This window comes from Caloenas nicobarica, chromosome 11, assembly GCF_036013445.1.
Source record: "Caloenas nicobarica isolate bCalNic1 chromosome 11, bCalNic1.hap1, whole genome shotgun sequence".
NCBI lineage: Eukaryota > Metazoa > Chordata > Aves > Columbiformes > Columbidae > Caloenas > Caloenas nicobarica.
Window position 1 is genome coordinate 14,894,740 of NC_088255.1, and position 21,747 is coordinate 14,916,486.

Genomic DNA, 21,747 nt, shown 5'->3' on the forward strand with positions numbered 1-21,747 from the left:
GTAAAGAACCTTTCCTGGACAATAGCTGTTATGTTTCCGTACGAATTGAGCCTGTCTCTGTATTTGAGGTACTCATGATGCAATTTCCGCTTTGTCAAATATAACCTCCTGGGATCCAATTCTGAAACAGTTTTAGACTGAAAGTTCATCAGTATGTTTTTCTACTTCTTTTATAATCTGCCTTCAGTTCACACAGCATATCAAACACTTCCATGACACTAATCCTGTAATTCACAGTACGTTTAATGAAGATATTTTAGTTTAGGAACTATTTTCTGCCAAGCAGGCAAAAAATATTTTTAGGTCCATTTGTTTTCCAAGAGTGAAGTATTAATACTTCTGATTTAGAATTAAGTAATGCCATATCACAGCTGCGGACTGGATGACTAAATTAATTTCTTTCACACATTTTTTTTTCCTTAAAAAAAAAAAGAGCACACAATCCTCCCTATATACAGATGACAGCTAATCTCTTGGCATCTGCTGACAAATATATTTAAAGAAAGTCTAAATCTGTCTATACCAAACTTGGCCTGATGCCACCAGTTCACCATTGTTGGCATACATATTTCACATGATGCAATCACAAGACTTGAGGAAGTTTCCAGTACTTTATTTTATGGTTTTCATCATGGTAACATATACCTTTCCATCTTTTTATGATTTAGCAGCAACAGAAATGAGAGATGGGATGGTAGATGATAACCTGTCATACATGCAAGACTTCTTAGCACACATTATCAGTATTCTATTTAAATTACAGGCTCGTAATTTATCTAGAATGAAACATGCTAGGATTTAGAGCTTATGGTTAGAGCAATTGATCTCAACTGTACTACTATCTCATTAGAAAACAAAGCAAGGCAAAGGAATCAATTAAAAAAAAAAAGAGAAAGACAAGTGTTTTACCTCTCTTAATACTGTGCTTTTATAACCCCGATAAAGTCCTTGAATACCCTGTAAACCAACAAAAGAAAGCATCAGCTATAGGGAATTAGGTTGCCAAAGACCACAATTTATCGGTGATTACAAGGCAAGTTACGGTGTTACTGAGTGTCAGACCTGAACTTCTTGCAAATTGACTATATTGATTATAACATTGTATACTGTATTCCATGATTTACAATGCCAGAGGTTATGTTCATTTCAAAGAACATTTAACCACTGTTCAGAATAATCAGTAATAGAGAAGAAAATATACCTTACAGTTAAAATTAAAAGGGTGAGAAGGCACAGAAACATATTATTTCAGACTCTACTTGCCCAATATTTTGGTCTAGAAGTATCCACTATCCCATAAGTATTTGGAAACTACTACTGTTCTGTTTAAATAGCCTGTGCAAAATAAACCCATAGGATGACAGCTTCCAATGTCCACCCTCTAAGCCTTGATTTAGAGCTTTTATCAAGAGAAATATTTTGTATTTTTAACGAGCTGATAACATTCAAAACAACTGAAATTTTGTAAGTGTATATAAAATTATGTTTAATATCTTATAGGACATTTTATTCCAGTGTTGGGCAAGTCTTATGGTTCTCTGGCCAGCTAGAAAGAAGGGGAAAAACATGGTTTTGAACGCACCAGCTTTTAGAGCAGAGTGACCAAGTTCAGAAATAACCAAATGACAGAAAGAAGTTCCAGCAAATAAAAATCAAGTGGATTAGTCAAAGGTCATATTTTTGTCTTCCTTTTTCTGGCTTTTACATACAGAAACGGATATAATATTTTTCCCCACAGCGTTTTCAGGACCCACTTTCTCTCGTGGAATAAAACTTGCAAAACACCCTTTGTGGGACTCTGTAAAAACAGTAGTGAACATGTTTTACAGGATGAAACAGTATAAGTACTGAAAAGATGACAAAAGCTCTTATTTTCCAGAAGTTGCCAATACTGGATGAGCACTCATTTCCAAAGCTCCTACAGAGCCTCTGCCTGGTGCCTTTAGAATATGCCCCCCCAGAGCCTGCTCCAAAACTGTAAACCATTCAACAAACTCTAGATACAGAGACTCGACATCCTGTTGTCCCAGACGAGGACTGTTTGCATAAATACATGTAGAGCTCTGGAAACTGGAAAGCTACGTCCCATTTTGGTGGTGTTTATTTTTTTGGTTGGCTGGGCGTTTTTGTGGGTTTTGTTTGCTTGGGTGTTTTGTGGATTTTTTTGCCTCCTTTTGTTTGTTTGTTTTGGGTTTGTTTCACTTTGGGTTTTTTTTTTTAATTGTAGGTAACCCATATAAAAGGAGGAGGAAATAAAGGAGTTGTTTAGAGTACGCATGCAGGTGCGCACACATGGGAGACATGGGGGTTTGGTTTCCTTAAACATAACATGCCAATCACTTTTAACAACAGAAGAATAGGTGGGAAAGTGCTGGGAGACCACAGAACTGGAATAAAGTTGTAGGAATGCTTCTGGACATGTATGGCGCTGAGTTGGAAGAAAGAAGCAACTTCTTTAAAATTTTGCTTTGAACTCACCTCATGATACAGGGTGTGGGAGAGAATCCGGAGGGTACTCGAGGAAGAAGAGACCTGGGCCCTTTGCTTGACAACCTCTGATGGGACCCGTATGAGGCATGCAACCTGCAAAAGAAGTGTACGTTCAGAAAGCTTTTGCTGCCTTACTTTGCACATAGCTGACACATTCAGAGATTGTTCCAAGTACAGAAACCTGAGAAATGAGGAAATAATTTTTCTGGTTATATGACTTGAACTTAAAAGCTGTTTATGAGCAGCTTATGTATTTGCTCTGAGAGCTATATGCTTTCTGAACACAAAATTGTACTAACATAAAAATGTGAGTACCCTTGACATTTTTGACTTCCAGTAGAGTTGGGTGAGATCAATCAACAATGAAACCAAAATTTTGAAGCCGTCTTGCCTTCTGGCATCCACAGGAATTTTTCCCCCACTTTCAGATCTTAATTGGAAATTCAGGACTTAAAGTACAAACTTCCTTCCTAGGTGGTTCCTTTGTGCCCTCTAGTGGCTGATGGCAAGAGACACTCCAGTTAGCATTACATGCATACAATGTATTCAAGGTTTACCTTAAGACACACACTGGATTTCATTCAAGGTGAAGCACTAGATTGATTCTTTCCTATGCGATGAATTTACTAGGCAAGAAGGGCCTCTGCAGCTGGATGTGATAATGTGGCTGCTGCCACAAAGCTCCGGCTTTTCTTAAAAAGCCTAAACTGACTTGGAGACGTTCATCTGCGACTATGACCTCAGGTAAGAGTTAATCTTGTGTGCACATAATTTCGAGGAATGAGAATCCTGAAATGTCAGAGAGTTACAAGCCTCTCAGCTCTCTAGAAAGTGCCTGTTTACCAGCACTTCAACTTTTAAGACAAGTTTGTCTTCAGTTGGCCCCAGGGACAGGAGGTAAAACATTGGAGACATCACAGGCCTTTGCCAGATTTTTAGCCTTCCTTGGTCCCATCTTGCGCCAGGCTGAGGAACACGCTGTGATGAATTTGGTCCCTAGATGTCAAGGTGATCACTGAGTACTTCGAGAGCAACCTAGGGGAAGGCTGTCCACCTGAAGTGGCAAACCAAGCTGCTAACTCAGAAACCCACGTGTGCCGAAGAGAATTTAAGTTCAGGAATTCACAGCCAGATTGCACAGAGATGGCAACTTGAGTGGTCTTCTGTGAGTAACGCAGTACAAGGTTTAAGTTCCATTTTCACAAAGAGACCAAGAAAAAGTCCGTTATTGTGTTACATTCCTACGGGTTTACCAGACAACAATATCCAGAAGTCATTACAAACAGATCTAACTCCATATGCTCTTCAGTTCTCAGGGTCAAAAATAACAAGTGACCCCAATCTGTCAAGAAAATAAGAACTGTCAAGTTTTTTGATAGTTCAGCATAAATATTTATAGAACTTCATGCTTCATAACACTCCATGTCCTTATATTAGCTTTTTTATTCCTTAAAAATATGGAGGCAGGAGGAAAGCTTTAAAAAGGCTGGGATGAAAACAATCTAGTCAATCAAGACCAGACAAAGAGCCCAGCGTGGCTTCCTGACATCTGGGGTGCTGCAGTTTTGGCAGGAGAAGGGTGGCTACAAAGTAATGTCTCCATTTCCCCCGGACTACTTGGGGTGCATTTCATTTCAAATTAACTTTGATGTTTCTCCCATTTGAATTTGCGCTTGCAAGGGAATCTGTGGCTGCACAAGAACAAAAACAGTGATTACACTGTGTTGTTTTGAAAGGAAATAAAGGCTCGTGTCACCTGGGCTGCGCTGTCAGATCGGCTCCACAGGGCACTTCTGGTACTAAAAAAGCCACAAGCTGCAACTGCCAACATCAGACTGAATGGTGACATTTTCACTGTGCACTTGAACTTACAATGTGTTACCTTATTTGTTCCTACATGTGTACCTTACTATCAATAACAATCCGAGCAGCCTTTTGATGTCAAACACAGGTCTCTAAAGGGAAGTATGCGAGATGGAGTTCACACATATCTTATTAGCCCACAGGGTTAAAAAAAAAAGTAACAACCTAGGACAGATGGGTGCAGAAAAATCTCAATCACTGCAGCACCTTCCAGGTAACGCTGCCAAAGTTAAAAGAACACAATGCACATCTCCACAGTTTGCTTTCTTAGCTAAATATATCAAAGCGGCACCAGTAACGCTGCACCAACAGAATTCATGCTTGAGTTCTCAGACATCCAAAAGCTATAAGCGAATAGCACGAGCAAGGGTGAAAGATATAATCATGTGGCTGCGCTGCAATAGCTGTCCATGCATTTGCTTTTACCTGCATCAAGTACTAGAAAAACAGACACAAAAGACAGAAAATAACGTGACCTCACATGGTGGGGGCCATTTACTTCCCTAATCACCAAGATCCCAGGAAGAATTTGCTCTTTAATCTCTTGGCTGTTTATATAGGTGTAACCTGTTGCTACAGAAGAGCACAACACAGGCAGCAAAACTTAGGTCATTCCTGGTGTATCCTACCGGTTTTGGGGATGACCCCAGGACGAATCAGCTCTCTAGCAACCATCTGCATAGCCAGCCATGGAGAGGGGACAGCAGCGGGTCCTTGGTCACCTCAGCAAACATTAAGGCATCAGACAACATCACCCTGTTGATATGGGCTGCGGTCATTTTTCCAAGCAAGCTCTAGAGCCAGGAGTTATTTCCATCTTTTGATGGGAACAGAAAGAATCAAGATCCTACAGACCAAGTTCATGGGGAAAATGAGTGCTGACCTATGGGCTCCTTCCTTATTTACCAGGTCAGGTAATACAATTCTCCAGTTTTCAGATTCTCTCCCCCATGTCAATGCATGTATATACATAACATAAGGGCAGGAAGACAACAACACTGAAACAACAGCTCAAGGATTTTTAGATTTAAGCTTTAACAAAGCCCGATTTTACAGCTACAAGCAGAGTTCTTATTGGTTTACAGAGTAGGTATGCAGAAATTACAATACTAGCATCTATTATCTTTCTAGGCTTTTAATACTGTAATCACTTCTGAACAAAAGAGTATGGAATTTCAAAATCCTTGTCTTAAATCATGACCAGGTCAAAGGGTGACGCTAGTATTTAGATGCAAATCTACATGCATTTTTAATTTGCTAATTTGCATTAACCAGTTAGGGATAAAAGCAAAAATAGGACAATTTTGTTAACATTTATCTTTGTATTGCTAAGACAATATATCTTCCAATGAAATGACGGTGATTTTTTTCTTCTGCCAGTTCAGGGAAAGGTGGTTTTATTTTTTGATACTCCTTGCATGAATCAATGCTGCCATCTCCTGGCCGGATTCACGTTGGAACCAGACTTTCCTGGTGATTCTGGCCGATTCCTCAACTGATCATGAAGATTGACCGGTGCAATTAAAGTCTCAAAGTGCCTTGAAGTCAAGACAAAGCCTCTTTATATACCAATTTAAACAGTTTGTTTCAGTACACCTGAAACCTGTTCCTACATGGCTGTAGCTAACAGAAAAAATCCGCTGCAAATAGCACCAGAAACCTGCAAAGTCTTTTGTGTGGGCTCACCTAAGCTTATTCAAAATACTTTTATCTTAAATGACTAACTTCTAGATAGGAGCCAATCCTACCTAAAGCTGCAGCAGCTGTTCAGAATTAGGCGGTACTCGTCTAATCAGCACAAGGCTACTGATCATTTTTGTCTAGACAGTAACACAAGACACATAATAAAGAACAAAGAGGGGACAGCCCTGCTTCCAAGGGGGTTTGGTGCAGGTGGGTCACCCAGGCCTCGATGATTCAATAGCCAGGGAACCGTGAAAGCTGTGAGCTGTACACAGCTCATCCAGGGAAACCAGCAAACACAGCCTACTGTGAAAATGGCTGAAGAAAACTCCCAACCAAAAGGAGGTTATTTTTTTTTTAATGGTTTTGTGGTTAACATGACAAAGAAGCTGAATTAGATGGTTGGACTAGAAAAAAAACCCATTGCATTGCCACTACAAATATGCAAATTCTGGAGTAAGCACTTATCTGCAAACCACCATGACATCACTTCTAGTTCACTGGCACGTCCTTGCTCCTCTATCCAATGTTCTGCTCTTTAGGCAAAGCCAAACGGAAGACAGTGACAACATCTGTAGAAAAGAGTACGACTCCTCCTGGTCTTCAGAGAGGTATTATTATTCAATATAAACATATCACATTTAGATTAACAGCCTTTCGCTTCCATCCTTTGTGCTCCAAGCTAACCATTTTCTACATGACTGGTTTTGTAGGATTTAGTAGACAATCAAAGACAACATGTGCATTTGTTATAAGGCAACTACACTACAGTTTGAGCACTAACCTCGCAGGCATGATCTGTGCACGAGATGTCTGCAGAACCATTGGAAAGAGGACAGAGCAGGTGTTACACTTGCTATCAAGGGCTCGTGCTGGGTATTTAAATTGGGTTGATGCACGGAAGGATTTTCTCAGAACTGGGGACGCAGCTGGTACAACACTATTCACAGTTTTGTACCTCTAAGGAGAGCAGCTGGAAAAAGCATTTCCTTACACAGCCTGGCACGCAGCTTGCACAGCTGACGATCTGACTCACACTCTTAAAAGCTCCCACAATCATACTGAGAAGTTCTTATCTTTAATAAGATACAGATATTACCCATGCTCTTAAGACAGAAGGGCAAAGACTAAAAGCCCATTCTGTTAAGATGCCAGCACCTGGTGTCCTTGGGGCTAATGAGCTGATCCTGTCTCTGAACTAACCTGGGCTTGGGTGAGGATCAAGACCAGATTTTTTCCACTTCATAATTATCCATCCGTTCTGCTCCAAGACAGGAGAAGAGTAGTCTAAGGACAGATAACTGCTCTGGGACATGATAGGGGCTGGGGATTTGGGAACCTGCACTCAGCGATTCCTAGCAAATCTCTGGCTTGCTAAGCCTACTTTGAAAATTGGATCCAGAAACACGTGGTAAGCTCTGGAAAACTTTTCTGTGTTGCAGCTTTAAACCCTTTAAAGCACTTTCTAAAGGATTTAGAATTAATTTTAATTTCCCAAGCAGGAGGTTAGTTTTAATGACTTTGTCTGAATAGGCAGGGAAGCTTTAATTGATGTTCACCATATAAATATAATTTAATGCTTAACACAGAACTAGAGGAACATACCTGGGAAGAGTTACTCTTAAATGTAATTTGCATAAGTTCATTCTTAATCAAATAAGAATCTAATTTATGACACTACACAACTTTGTATCCAGAGAGCAGAGACTTTAAACTAAACCTCACAATACCTGTGCAAGACAATCACTAACCCATTCAGGAGAAAAAGTTGCTGCACAAAAAAGACAACAAAGAGGCTATGACTTATCAAAGGACACATGTTCAGGCTACGGTCAATCTGCTAACAAAATCCTTCTCTCTCACCCCATCTTGAAGGTCAGAAGGATTACCTGCTCCAACATAATGTAGAAAGAGCAAGAAAAATGAAATGGAGCAACTCTCAAACCCTGCTGAAAGAGACTGAACAATAAAGATGTTTTTAGTGTTCTGGGTTTGGTGTGGGTTGGTTTTGTTTGTTTCTGGGTTTTGTTTGCTTATGGGTTTTTTTGTTTGGTTGGTTTTTCTTTTTAAGTGCACTCTGCATTGGCCCTGGACATACTCCTGCAGAGAAAAGTTACCTTATAGCTCAGGTGTGTGATATTGGTGTTAATCTGTTGAGTTTTTTTAAATATTAAAAAATGCTGCTTCCCAAAATAGATTAATAAATATGACATAATCTGAGCATCTGAATTTCTATGTCAGATGCTCCCTTCTAAGTAGGAAGTTGCTATTTTTAATCTGAAACATGAAAAATGTCCTTTTCCATTCCTCAGATAACTGAATGAGTAAAATAATACATGAGTCTAAAATTAAGAGATCTTAAATTGCACCAATTTCCCTTGGATCCTGAAAAAGAAGGAGAAATTTCCCTTTTGGTTCAAGTTAGCAGCTCTCAGCAAGCCTTGAATTCAGCACTGCAGCTTTCCATGCCTCTCCAAACTCTGGAAGTTTATGTTTGGGTTTTTCAGATCAAACTGGGATTCCCCTCTCCGACACAAGAGGAAAAAGAACTTTTTTGATGCAATATTATGAGATTAGCAAAGTATGTCATCCTCCAAGTAATTGTTTCTAGACTCTGGTCACAGCTCTTGGATTGGGAATGTTAAATAGCAGGGGAGGTGGGGAGCATGAAATTTATCTGTAGATGGAAGATGAACTGAGTCACCCTTCCCACCACCAGGAAAATTAACAGAAAAGCAGAGACACATGAAATATGCATTTGTCATTTGGTTTCATATTTCCTCTGAAGAGAGAAGCCTGAGCTGCTGCAATCATAGACCCGCAACAGTTCAAACACCAATAAGCCTTCATCTAAATAACTGCTGCCCTTTTGACCAAGACAGAACAAAAATATAAGTTTCTATGGTCTCTAATCTGCTGTGGGTCACAACTCAAGTCATGAACAAGCCTTTCCACACGTCTGTCAGCAGGCTATGCTACCTGCTGAAGCAAAATTGAAGTGGAGAATTGAAGCATTGACACCTATTTTAATGAGGAAGTTGTCTCCAGGGAGGACAGAAACTGCCCAATATTTGTACTGGCCACTATCACTTTCTGCTTTAAGTGCCAACCCCAGAGAAAAAGTGTTCGTCTTCAAAATAAAAACTCAGATTATGCTAATCTTGTTTTCTCCTTCCGTACTGTGCACAGCACAGATGTGCCCTTTCAGCACAGCTAAATTCAGTCCTGCGCAAAGCTGCTGGGGTCACAAACAGGTGACTCCATTTCTAATTTAAACCCCATGGAGAGAACAAGTTTTGACTAATGGGATGGTTTAGACAATGCCAAGCTCTTTGTCCCATCTTTTCCTCTGACTGACACAACAGGGCCTTCATTAGTCTAACTGCAGCTCCCTGTACACTCGCAGGACACATTTCTTCAAAGAGCAATCTCACCCAGCAAGATCCCTCAGATCTCAGCAGTTCCCAGAGCTTACAAACGTACTATTTCAGAGATGAGACCATTCACGGGGACTGAATATCACAAGCATTTGGAAAACTGGAGCTTCTGCAGAAATGTTTTCAACTTCCTCCAAGTTTCCACCTTAGATGACTTCACCTGGAATTGGCAGAGCAGTTTTGCAGGGTGTTGTTACATCCTGTCATTGTCAAACTTAAGTCAGCTCCTTATTATCGCTTTCCAGAGCTCACTTCTTCCTGCTCCAGAGCATCGTCTGCACGACCACATACTTCTTCCTTCTCAATGGCCATCTTGGCTGAATCTTTTCACCCCAGCTGCCTCAAGTCCACCACTTCAGTAGCCCTCTCAGCGTGGGCTTCTGCCCCTCTCTCATGATTTCCTTCCCCACATGTGGCTCTTCAACTGCCCAGCGGCATGACCTACAACTCCTGCTGTGGGTTCCTTGCCTACTTCTCCATCAGCCATGTCAGAAACACCTTGGAAAACGTTTTTTTTTCCCCCTCTCAAACAGTGGAAATATGTGCCGAGTTCTCTTCACAGCAAGGAGAAACTGTTACACCAGTTATACCAGTTAATGGGCAAAGAAAAGGGAAAGTTTGTGAAGCTGACAAGCCTGACACTAAACACTTATTTACAGAAGTACTTCTCCCTGCAGATGTTTTAAAAGTTTGTGCGCTTTGCATAACTAAATTAGTCTTTCAAAGTTTAATCAATGTAGAGTTTGTTTCCTTTTTAAAATTAAATGTAAAACTTACAGAAAGTGGCCTGCTGTTGTGCACAACTCTTTTGTACACTGGCACAAACTGTCCCACAGATTCTACTCAGTATAGTCACAAGCGGTTGGTTTAAACTCGAGTGGCAAAAATCACACAGTTGAATAGCTTAAAAAAAAAGAAAATCTTCCTTAACCTGGTTGATGCTTGAATCATAAATTACTACCACAGAAAGCCCTAAAGCCAGAAAGAAGAGTAGACCCTTAATCCAACCTACAGAATTTTCTGCATGATGCAATCTATCCCAGCAGCTCTTCCACCACTAAGAGTCTGTTAAACTTATTTTGAAAGGTGCAAGAAACTAATCGCATCCACCAGCCAAACTGTTCAGCAGAAGTAGCGTGGTGCATCCCATCCAGCATAAAACTGTTTCCCAGGAGCCAAGTGAGGTCAGGCTGTGTTACAGGAGGACAAATGTTAAGGAGATTCCAGGCAAGAGAACACAGGCAATATTTTCTGAAAACACATTAAGTCTCCTGTTGAAAGATGACTAGTATTTTACAATTTGCTTGCTCTCTTGAGGTTACATTGGCCCAGAACACGGAAATTTCAACTACATTGTATTTTATCAAGTGTTTTCCTTTAATTGATCCCTTACTCTTTCCTACAGCCTTTTCGCTTAAAGAATTATGGGCTTGTCCACATATGGAGCTATTCAGAAATAGTTATTCCTGACAAATCCTGTACAGAACCTTACTTTGGAATAAACTTACCTTAAACTATATCAGACATTTTCAAAGCTGACTCTGGCAAAATACATTGCAAGCCAGGAAATCCATCAGGAAATACTTCTAAATTATTTATTTCTCATGTGTACTCTTTAACCCAAATTAGCTTTCCCTTATAGGCACTTTGTGCTACAAATATTACTAAATTGGCTGAATATCAGCCCTAGGATTGAAAGAAAAGATGTGACAACCATCAAGCTTCTACTCTTTACTGCAAAGTAGCATGTGCTCTAAGCCCTGAATTGAGTAGATAACACAAAGCAATCCAGGAAGGGTGGCTGATGAAGAGGAAGAGATGCAGTTTACATGGAACACACGAGAGAAGATCAGCTTGGGTGGCTGTTCAGCTGTTTGACAGTTCTTAATTTGCTGTTTCAGCCTTTAATTGTATGATGAATTTGTTGGCAGCATTTGTGGATTCATGCCTCCATTCATCTTTATTTACAACCAATTTTCGGCTGCAGCTCTAATTTGAGTTTCCATCCGCTCAAACTATACTCCTCCTCCACTGGCCCGTAATAGCAGCAGTCTCACCTTCACAATAATCTTCCAACCACTCCTCAGCTACGCTTCTGCATAAGGATTTGGCAAAAACCCTGCAGCACCTGTATTGCAGAGCTGACCTCACCTAGATTAATTTATTAATATTTCAAAATCCACCAGAATTTATTCAAAAGACCACCTACATTGCTGCAGTCCCCACCATTGCTCGTCCTGCTGGGGTCAGCACATTCTCTTTCTCAGTCCCTATATGCATCCAGATATGCACAGAACAAAAGATACAGTCATGCCTAAAATGACGGGCACTGATCAATGAAAACAGAAAAGAAAAAAAAAAAAAAAAAAGAAGCTTAAGTACTGTGGAAGATGTTCCATCAAACTTTGGCTGCTGTCAGACTTTGGATACTACTTTGAATACTATGCTCTGCCAGCCCATACTACACTGGTTGAGAGGAGATAGGATGCACAACAGACAATGCAACTTTTCATTTTTAAACAATTTTATACATTTATTAGTTCAGTTCTTAGAAAATGGATAATTAAATTCAAAACCATTGGCCCAAAGTCTAGACGCAATAAGTACTAAATCACTTCTTTGTTGCAGCAGACATTGTGGATTGAGGAGCAACTCTCCCTAGAGCATCCAACAACAGATAAAACAATTTCCTAAGTTATTAATACTGAGGTTCACATTCTAATCACAGATGAACCACACACTTATCACAAAATTGTGACAAAACTTTTGGACATTTGAATTCAAATCGATTCAACATCCCTTTCTCAAATTTTGGAAAAAAAGTTAAGTGTGAGGCTACGCTAAAATCCTTGCTGAGGACAGCCAGGCCTCTCACCTTCGAAGGGAGTCCCTACCTAACCATTCAGAGCTCTCTCAGAACATCGCCGATGTTTCTCTCTCTTCCTGCGAGGTTTGTGTTCCACCAAAGCCCAGCAGGTAGCCCAAGTTTTAGCATTCTTGCAGCCAGACCAGAAACACCTTTCTAGACTTATAAGCTTGTCCAGCATTTATAGAACTCGAGGGACCACAGTGCACAGACACTGAAGCAGAATGAAAACAAGCCAGATGAGGAACCTAAAGTATCATGGCTACATCCGCCTAAAAATTTAACAGGACAAACTTAACAAGACAAACAAATGCGGGCACAGTGTCACCAACATGATTAGGCAGCTTTCAGGATCTGAGTTACTCTCTGGTGCCACAGCACACTCTGCAGACGCAGCGCTTCATTGCAATAACCTGAGATCTGGCAGCGTTGGGGACACACTGCAGTGTCAACACATCTCCAGCGCTGTAATCCTAAAAGCACTCTGGAAACCTGCACAAGGACAAAAGCAGCTCAATAACTTCAGCTGGTAATCTACTTCCAGAGCATGGTCATTACTGCTAGCTGCCAAAAGAACAGGACATCTACCTCCCATCTTGGTCCTCAGTCCTCCCCAGCACTTTCTCTCACAAGTGAGCTGAAGTCAAGATACCTTGTTTTCCTACAGAGTAGAGGGAAATAACTAAAAAAAAAGACATCACCAAAAATAGCCAACCAAAAATAAAAGGTCGGAAAGATGAGAGTGAACCTGATATTTACAGGCAACAGCCAAAAACTTTCACTGAATATCTTGCAAAGATCAGACTGTAACCATAACAACATCTAAACATCGGATGGAAAAGCCTGTTGTCAGCTGTCTGCTCTAGAACATGATCCAAACGACTTTATTCTCACCTCCACGGAAAAGCCAGCAGGATGTAAAATTAACTGTGCGGAATCCAGCCACTGTGGTACTCATGAAGGAAAGCTCATCAGTCAAACTGGGACAATCTTAAACTTGTCCCATAAAATCATGTTTGCAGGAGGCTGGTGGGGGATTCCCAGAGAGGGACTTCTCTTTAATCAAAGGTTCTCATATTCAATAATATTCACTGTCATAATTAAAGTGACATAAAATATCCTGTACAAATCAATCTGGGGCTATACAATTAACAATGGATCTGCAAGATGCACCTAGTTATTATTTAAAATGGGCACTAGGGGGTTAAAAATACTGTTCCTTCTCAGAGTTACTTACACTGCCTTAGAATATTAAAAGTAAAATTTTACAACATCTGGTTTTCCTTTCCACTCCCTATGATATCATGTTTTCCAAGTACATTTGGCAGCTCACTGTAAAGATACAGGCAGACTAAACATACAGGGCAACGCAGACTCAAGATGAAAAATTCCAAAGCCCTGGACTCAGTAAGTGTGTTTCCTATCTCCAAATTTCAGTTACCCGAGTGGTACAATAAGGGTTTTTTTCCCCCCTTGGTAACTCATGTATTCTTCAGCCTTCTTCCTAGATGAGATGCTATACCATATATCTGCTCTCCAGAGTTTTGGCTGTGTCTTTGTGAGTAATTTTTCATGTATTATGGGATGTTCAGAGTCCCCATACAGCAAGATTCAGTTATAGGAAAAAATAATTATGTTTAATAGGGTCAAATTTTCTATGTACTTTCCTTTATCTCACTCTGGGAGATGACATTAGCCTTCTATATTCCTCCTGCCTAAAAGGAAAAGAAAACACATGCTACACCTACTGCTTTTTTACTGCTTGGTTTTGTGTCTCCTCGCCTGGAACTGGGAAATTGGACCAAAGCAGTTCCAGGGGACCATGTTTCCCATGAATTTACACAGGCTGCAAACAATACAGAAAAGTGGCTGTTATAAAAACTAAACTCCCCCATTTAACTGACTTCTTCCATATATTTCAATATATCTTGATGCAACCTTTGCATTTTTTTATCTTTACCTATTTTATTATTTTTACTGGGTCACAGTCAAAACACAGATTAGTCAGCATTAATGTACCTTTAAGCTTTGCACATACTCACATTTTGGCGATGCACAAGAAGGTAGTCGACTCATTTATACTCGCCAGTGAAGGAGCAGCAACCCTACAAACTCAACATCAGTTTCTTGTTCTAAATCTTAATTTCTCCATTTTGTAAAAAGACAGTTTGGAAATGAAAAGAGATGCCTTGGGAATCCTAACATGATGGAGTCTTTGGCTCATTATTTCACATTTAAAAGCAATTTATATCATAGTGATTATTAAAGTGTACAAAGGAGAAAAGTACATATTAAAAAAAAACTACTGACAAAATAATAGTCCCAGTGGTTATGCCCTGATTAAAATTTAATGACTAATCAATAAAACTATAATTATAGCTTTCACCCTGATGCAATTTGCAATAGTTTATATATTTCTATTGATCGGCTAAGACTTTATATAAAACAAATGTGAGAAGATCTTGCGTTGTGTTATTTTTATTACAGGTTTGTTGTAGCAAATCTCTAAATCCCTATCTCAATTATTTTACAGCTTAGTTCTCCCATCACACTAGGAGGAGAGGAAAACCTAGCAAAAAGCAGAATCTTATTAGCTGAAAAATGGCTGTTACAACATCACAGCTTTCATACCATAAAGTCAGATTGCCATTTCAATGGCTATCACTATATATTTCTCTGGCCTTAGAGCAGCAAAGCCCAGCACACAAGACAGCCCTGAGCAACACATTCAACTTACGCTGCATCTCCCTTTGTCAGCCTGAAAGTAAAAGCAATAAAGGCCCAAATTGTGAGGGTCATGAGACTACAGACCACCTTGGAAAAAACAGGCAACAGGTTTTGTAATCATGCAAGGAATCATCTGTAGCCAACTGTTCTTTGGCTACTGATGATTATATTACCCAGTTATCATTTTCCTCACAGAATCCTCACAGGCAGGCAAAGTACACTATAAATAGCCCACTCACAAAAGAAGAAACTTTTTTTTTCCAGTGGATTTTATCACAGAGCACTGGGATCTCTTCATAAGCCAAACTGTCATTTTGTTTGATTCTGAAATAGCACTTGAGAAGCTTAAAACACCTCTTGGATCTGCTGTTCCATGAGATATCAGGCAAACAGGGAATTTAAGGACTAAGCATTGCCATAGTGGTGAAGAACCTCTAGCTAATTTCTAACAGTCTTTATACAATTTCTATGGAAATACGTTCTGCACATTGCCTCAAGTTAGACAGTACAGACTCTAGTCAAAATCAAAAAGAATCCACCTGAGGCAGCAACACAAACACATCCCACCCAGCCCTAAATCTATTTCCTTCTATCCACTCCTGCCTATAACTACAACCAGAGTGGTTAGTAGGTGCTGCATTCACCTACCTTCATGTGCTTGGTACATTAAGTTCCCTGGCTATGTCCCATTCAATCAGTATCATTTCCATAGAAGAAGCAAAATTACTTGGAAATCGAAACTGAACCCACAGAGAGCAGGGAGAGCTGAACTGCTTCCCGTGGGAAGACACTAGGCTGTGCTGCTCTAATAGTGAGGCACCTGGTGCTAAAATGGCATAGATCCCTCTGCATGCCTGGTAATTTGGGACCAACCTACAAATAAGCTAAGCCACCACAGGGAGTGTAAATACACAGCTACTTGTAATGGAAAGAAAGAAGCCAGGGTCACAAGAGATGAAAAAACTCAGTTAATAAAAGCAGAATATGGAAGCATAGACACAAAACTTTTTTCTGCCCCACATCATTGGCTAAGTTTAAGTTGCAAAAGAGCCAAAAAAGCTAGTTTCATACAGCCCATTTCCCTCTCTCCAACTCGTGGAGACAGGGCAATTCAAACTGCCTTTCATCACTGCAGTGCCAGGAAACTCCAGCCTGACAAAAGCAGGAGGAGGTGGACAGCGCTGGCAGGACAGCGATGGACGGTACAGCTGAACGTGCAGCCCCAAATGCTGCCAAGGCACTGTGCCAGCTCTGCAGTTAAAAACGAGAGGAGAATCTGGGCAAAGAAGGATTTGGCTGAACCTGGAATGTATTTGATTCGGCTAACACAAAGCAACCTTGCTCTTTTTGATATACCAGGTTGGAAAGTCAGCAGCGCAAGAGGTATTTTGTTACCCAAATTCAATAGGTTAATGCTATTTAATTAGTATCTTACAATATAAAACAAATAAACGCACACCCCCACAAAATTAAGTTCTGTAAAGTCCATGCTGTTAACAAGATAAAGGCAACCTAGGCAGCAAAATAAGAGAAGCTTCTCTTGTGACCCTCCTTAATGACCATCTAAAGTGTTCAACAGAATTTGGTCCCAATTATTCTGGGCATTGTATGAATCTAGGCAAAGCAAGCCACTACCTGCAGGTCCAGAACCTGCTACAAACAAAGTGGTGGATTTAATGGATAAGAAACACAGCAACTTTTCCAAAAAGTGGGGGGGAAGATTTTTCAAAAAGCTTATCTATACAAATTATTTTCATTATTCCCACGTATTTTCATCCTGCAAAAACCTGACCAATACACTAAACTAAGGGCTACAGATATCAGTGCGATCACATAAAAACCTGTCACTAAAATATCCAGGTGTCCATCCCAAGGGAAAAAGCTTCATTAGGTTTCCCACGACACTTTCCATCAAGACAGGCTTTGTCAGGAAAGCATGACACGTCATTTGATCAGTGAGGTTACCCAGTCATCAATTGCCCTATCCTGTCATGTCACTTTGTCCATCCACTAGAAGAGTCTGCTTATAAATACAAGAAAGTCTTTTCATCAGTATGACAAACTATATTTTCTAAATGGTGTTGGCTGAATGTGAATGCATGGAGTGAAGGAGAGGGATATTAATATTAGTTAATACTGATTCTTACCATCACCTGAAACCTGTGCACATTGACATGTACCTACCTATTTTACATACAACACCATTATCTCATAGCTGTAAAAAACTTTTTAAAATAAAAATCATTTCCATGACTTGCCCCCATGAATCTGAAAGGTGCTAAAAGCCTTTCTTGAATGTTAACACTGACGCACAACCGCTACAATGTGAAGCCGTATTCATGTTTTAGAACAACGCACACTTCCACTATCTACTGACTTAGCAAGCTCAGACAATAGGCCTACAAATAATTACTACTAACTCATTAATTCATTTGAAAGAATACCACCAAGAGTCAACACTTCATTAAAAAAAAAATAAGCAATATTTTCATAAGAACCGTCACAAGTACAGAGATGGTCAACATTCAAAAAAGATAGGACATCAAACCTGGGCCTCTCCTCCCACAGACACACAACACATGAATGACTTTCTTACCACTTCCCCAAGGGACGCAGCCACCATGTGTGTTGCAGGAGTCAAGTAAGATGTAGAGCTGTGGGGCAGCATGGATTTCACATTCTCATAGGTGATAAAAAATGCAGCAGCTGAAATTTAAGAATACATGCATTCATTAAACTGTTCCTCCATCACAGAACTAGCATAAAAACATTTAGAGGTGGATTTTGTCACCTTCTAACACTGTAGTTGAAAACAGGGTATTTTTACCCCCAAACAGTACACCAGTATCAACACAACCTGTGAGGTAATTCCTTCAGAAGTTCATGCTCCTGGCTACCACTGGAAAGCCTCACATTAACAGCAGAGGAGTCAAGACTTAAGGCCATATTTAGTATTGAGATAAGGAAACGTGTTAATTAGTCACAAATGTCCAGTAGGTTTTGAAAAAATGGTGTCTTCTGTATTCATATTAAAAGATAGGAAGGGTAAAGAGAAGGCTGGTTTGTTGAATTGGATGGATGGTCTTTATTTTTTGGAAAAAAAAAATCAATTAATTGAAAAGAAAAAAAAAAAATCACCATACAAGTCTGCTACCATGCAGTGTGCAAAACTATTTCAGTAGTTATTAAAAACTTCTTCCTAGCTATCATCAGTTTAATATTTTGCACTTTAGCTCCAGAAAAAAATTCTTCCAAGCTTCTGAAGAACTCATGAAAGTCCTGTCCAGTGAACAAGAAACATACAAAACTAAACTGAGCATAGCAAGGTAAGCTGTGTTTATTCACTGCAACAGTCAACTACAAAGGCATTTGCACCTTAAGGGTTACTCCTTCTTCTAAAGATAATTTCAGTTCTTAGTCATATGTTGGAAAGATAAAACCACAGTTCAGATTTTGAAGATGTAAATCCTGAAAAAAAACAACATGTCTTGCAGGGGAACAGATTTTAATTGTAAAGAAGGGCTATGTGAATTGCTTTCTGCTAATCAAAAGATGCTTATCACCACAAAAGGAGATAACAGAGCAGACAAGATAAAGAACTGAATTTTTTTATATCATCTTATGAAGGACATCAAACATCTGAAGGTGTCAGTGGATTTGTCAGCAAAGTACTCCTAACACAACTGACAGCATAGCTTGTTGCTTTTTTATCCTTCCCTACAAAGACAAAATGGACAAAGGCATTCATAATTTTAGATGTTTTTTCTCTCCAGGGACTAAAAGCATTTACTTTTTTAAAGCTTCAGTTTCAAAAATATTTCTGATGTCTTCTCATTGTAAGTGTTGTAGTTGTTTCCAGGGAGAAAAGGACAGGCATAGCAACCCCATGGCAATTAACTCAAAGACCTCCAGTGCTCAAGCACTTTGAATTCCGTCTGATTCATTTCCAATGCCACGAAAGGGTGTGTCGTGACAAAAGTATCCAGGGAAGCAAGGCTCAAGCCCTCTCTGGCACCTGGAACTGCTTTAGGGTGTCCCTGTAAGTAAGAATAGCCCTATGAGACATCCAGGAAAACTTCCAAGGAGTAAGGGTTGCTTTTCAGAGTAAACATGCAGCAGCCTTCATTCCAGGCTTGCTCAAAGAACTTGTTCAATGCTGTACAATTCCAGAAACCGCTCCTCACAGCTGGACATGGACTTACAGAATTCAGTCACCTGCAGGAGAGGAAGCCACCGACATGAATGTCCTGTACTACATAAGTTCCCACTTAAAGAAGACAAAGCATAATCCAAAGAAAATTTACCATTTGGAAAGGATCCTATAGCAGTGGACGGAACACCAGCATAGATGCCACGAAAACCACCAGCCTTCCTAAATCCTTGAGGACTCTGCAGTCTTGTCTTTACAGTATCCAGGGGAAAAAGGATCAAGTCAACACAGACACCAGCAACTCCGCCAGCCTTCAAGACAAAACCATGGAATAAAGTGTATTAATATTCATAGGGGTGAAGCTGTGGTGCTTATGTGAGTAACTGAGGCATGCCTAAAAACCAAAGCACTACTGATCGTATCCTGAGGTCTAATTATAAACTGACAGTCTTACAGAGACCTCAATAGATTCTATAGCTACAACAAGGAAGCTTCAACAAAAGCAAGAAAGTAACAGACATTACAACTTTCAAACAATTTCTAAGGTATTTTCAAAACGATCTCAGTGTTTTGAATAGCACAAGCAGAGCAATGCAACACTTACCCCTATACCTATAAGCAAGACACTGAATGTTACTTATCAAGATGACACAGCACAGAATGACCAGCACCTCTAGGAAGTTGTGTGATAAGATCAGGGAAAGACAGAAGCAATTCTGCTTCCCCCGTAAGCATCGCTAGAAAGCACATTCACATTTTTTGAGCAAAAATCTTCATCTAAAGTGTTAGCCCCCTCATTTCCTTGGTTGAACGAAGCCTAAAGTAAAACTGCTTTATGTTCTTTTGCTGACAAAAGCCTATAAAGAAAAAAAAAAAGATGCTTTCAGAGTCATAAAGAAAAGGAGAAGGTTTTTATCCAAAGCAATCCTTAAAACTAAACCCCAAATAGTTTCAACTAAAGCTCAATCTTTTTCTGTTGTCTGTGTCTCTAGACGACATGTCTGGTTTGTAGAAAATGATTACTTGTTAAAAATAGGACAGTGAAATAAATAGTTTGAAGTCTACCACGTATAGAACAGCACACAAGAAGCAGCTGCACCGATTTTTAACTCAGCCTGAATACAAATCACATGTGTGTGATTCACACCTTTTTTTTTTTTTCCCAGGGCCAACAGAGGATTCAGGGAGGTGTTCACAATCTACTACTAAAGTTTTAATCAATAAGTTAATTACGTTTTTTAATCTAGTTTGCTATTTTGCATGTATTGATTTTTCTTCCTTCTTTTTCATCAAAATCCTTATCTGCTCAAAATAACATTGATCAGATTTAATCTACCCATCTGTTGAAACATGAATCAAAAGTTACTAATTGCTTCTTTAGTTTTCAAAGTTCTGTATCTTAAATGTCATTTAAATTCATGAAGCAGCTAATACAGCACCTGCCAGAAGGTGACAACACCTGTGTGCTCACACCATTGGCAGAAGACAGTCATGATTTTTAGATGATAAGACAACTAAAATGCACCTTCTCCCCCACCTTTCGTAACAGCAGCATTATCAGCAAGGGAACCACTGAAAAACCTTGACCAGGAATTGGACATACCCGTTAAACTTAACACCAGTGTAGCAATTTAATGAAACCAGGGCCTAATTATTGAACCATAACCTTTCAGCTGAGTGCCCCCGGGGTGTCCCCCAGCTCCCCCCTTGCCATGGGGGTACCAGGGCCCTGCTGCCCCACACAGTACCGGGGGCAAGCACTGGGTATTTGCCAGGGGGTCCCCAGCTCTGGGGGCTTTGCCCCCCGCATGCGGCTCTGCTGGGAGTACGCGCTGAAAAGCAGCTTTAGGGTGGGAAATGCAGCACGAAGTTCAGGCTCCACAGCGTCACCGCGATGCCGACAGCCGTGGCCCGGGGGCGGCTGCTGAAGCCAAAGCGGACGTGCCCAGGCGCGCTCCTGCCGCCCCGCCTGCACAGGCCGCAGGGTCGCCTTGGCAACGGGCAGGCCCGGGCAAGCTCACTCACCGCCAAGGCCGCCCAGGACTCCCGCGGCTCCATGCAGGGGTGGGGATACGCGGTGGCCACACGCCGCGGCACAGACCAGCTCCCCGCACCACGGGACGGGACTAAACCCCCCGCTCTAGCCGTGCCCCGGCGAGCACACGGGCGCAGCCATGTTGCTGCCCCTGACCCGCGGTCAGGCGGGAGCGTGTCCTCACTGCGCATGTGCGCGGACGCCGCGCATGCGCACGGGGGTGGTGACGCCGCTGCCCACAGTTTCGGGGTAACGTGTTCGCTCTGTTAGGGTGAAAGCACCCATCAGTTATCACAAAGCCTTAACTAGTGATTGCTTAATGGTGATTTTCTGTGTGCTAGCAGTCGTGCTGCTCCAGGAAACTGGGGAACAGGCACCTCCCGCTGCCCGGGCTTCTGAGGTGCTGGTGGGTTCTCCAGTGGCCACTGCGGTTCCTTCCACACGCAGCTGGGATCTGTTCAGAAAATAAAACCACTGGAAAAAAAGGCGTTTTGAG

The 21,747-nt window shown here is 40.8% G+C and overlaps 1 protein-coding gene across 1 annotated transcript in view; it reads right to left on the minus strand.

Moving 5' to 3' along the window:
* SLC25A26 (solute carrier family 25 member 26) overlaps nt 1-21,398 on the minus strand; it is an 86,179-nt gene extending 64,781 nt beyond the window's left edge. The window contains exons 1-5 of the mRNA XM_065642304.1: nt 21,242-21,398; nt 19,371-19,527; nt 17,663-17,772; nt 2,479-2,583; nt 910-957 (exon numbers count right to left, since the gene is read on the minus strand). Of these exons, the coding sequence (XP_065498376.1) occupies nt 910-957; nt 2,479-2,583; nt 17,663-17,772; nt 19,371-19,527; nt 21,242-21,274 (453 nt within the window). The 5' untranslated portion in view covers nt 21,275-21,398. The remainder of the gene's footprint in view (nt 1-909; nt 958-2,478; nt 2,584-17,662; nt 17,773-19,370; nt 19,528-21,241) is intronic.
* Between the last annotated feature and the right edge of the window lie 349 nt (nt 21,399-21,747).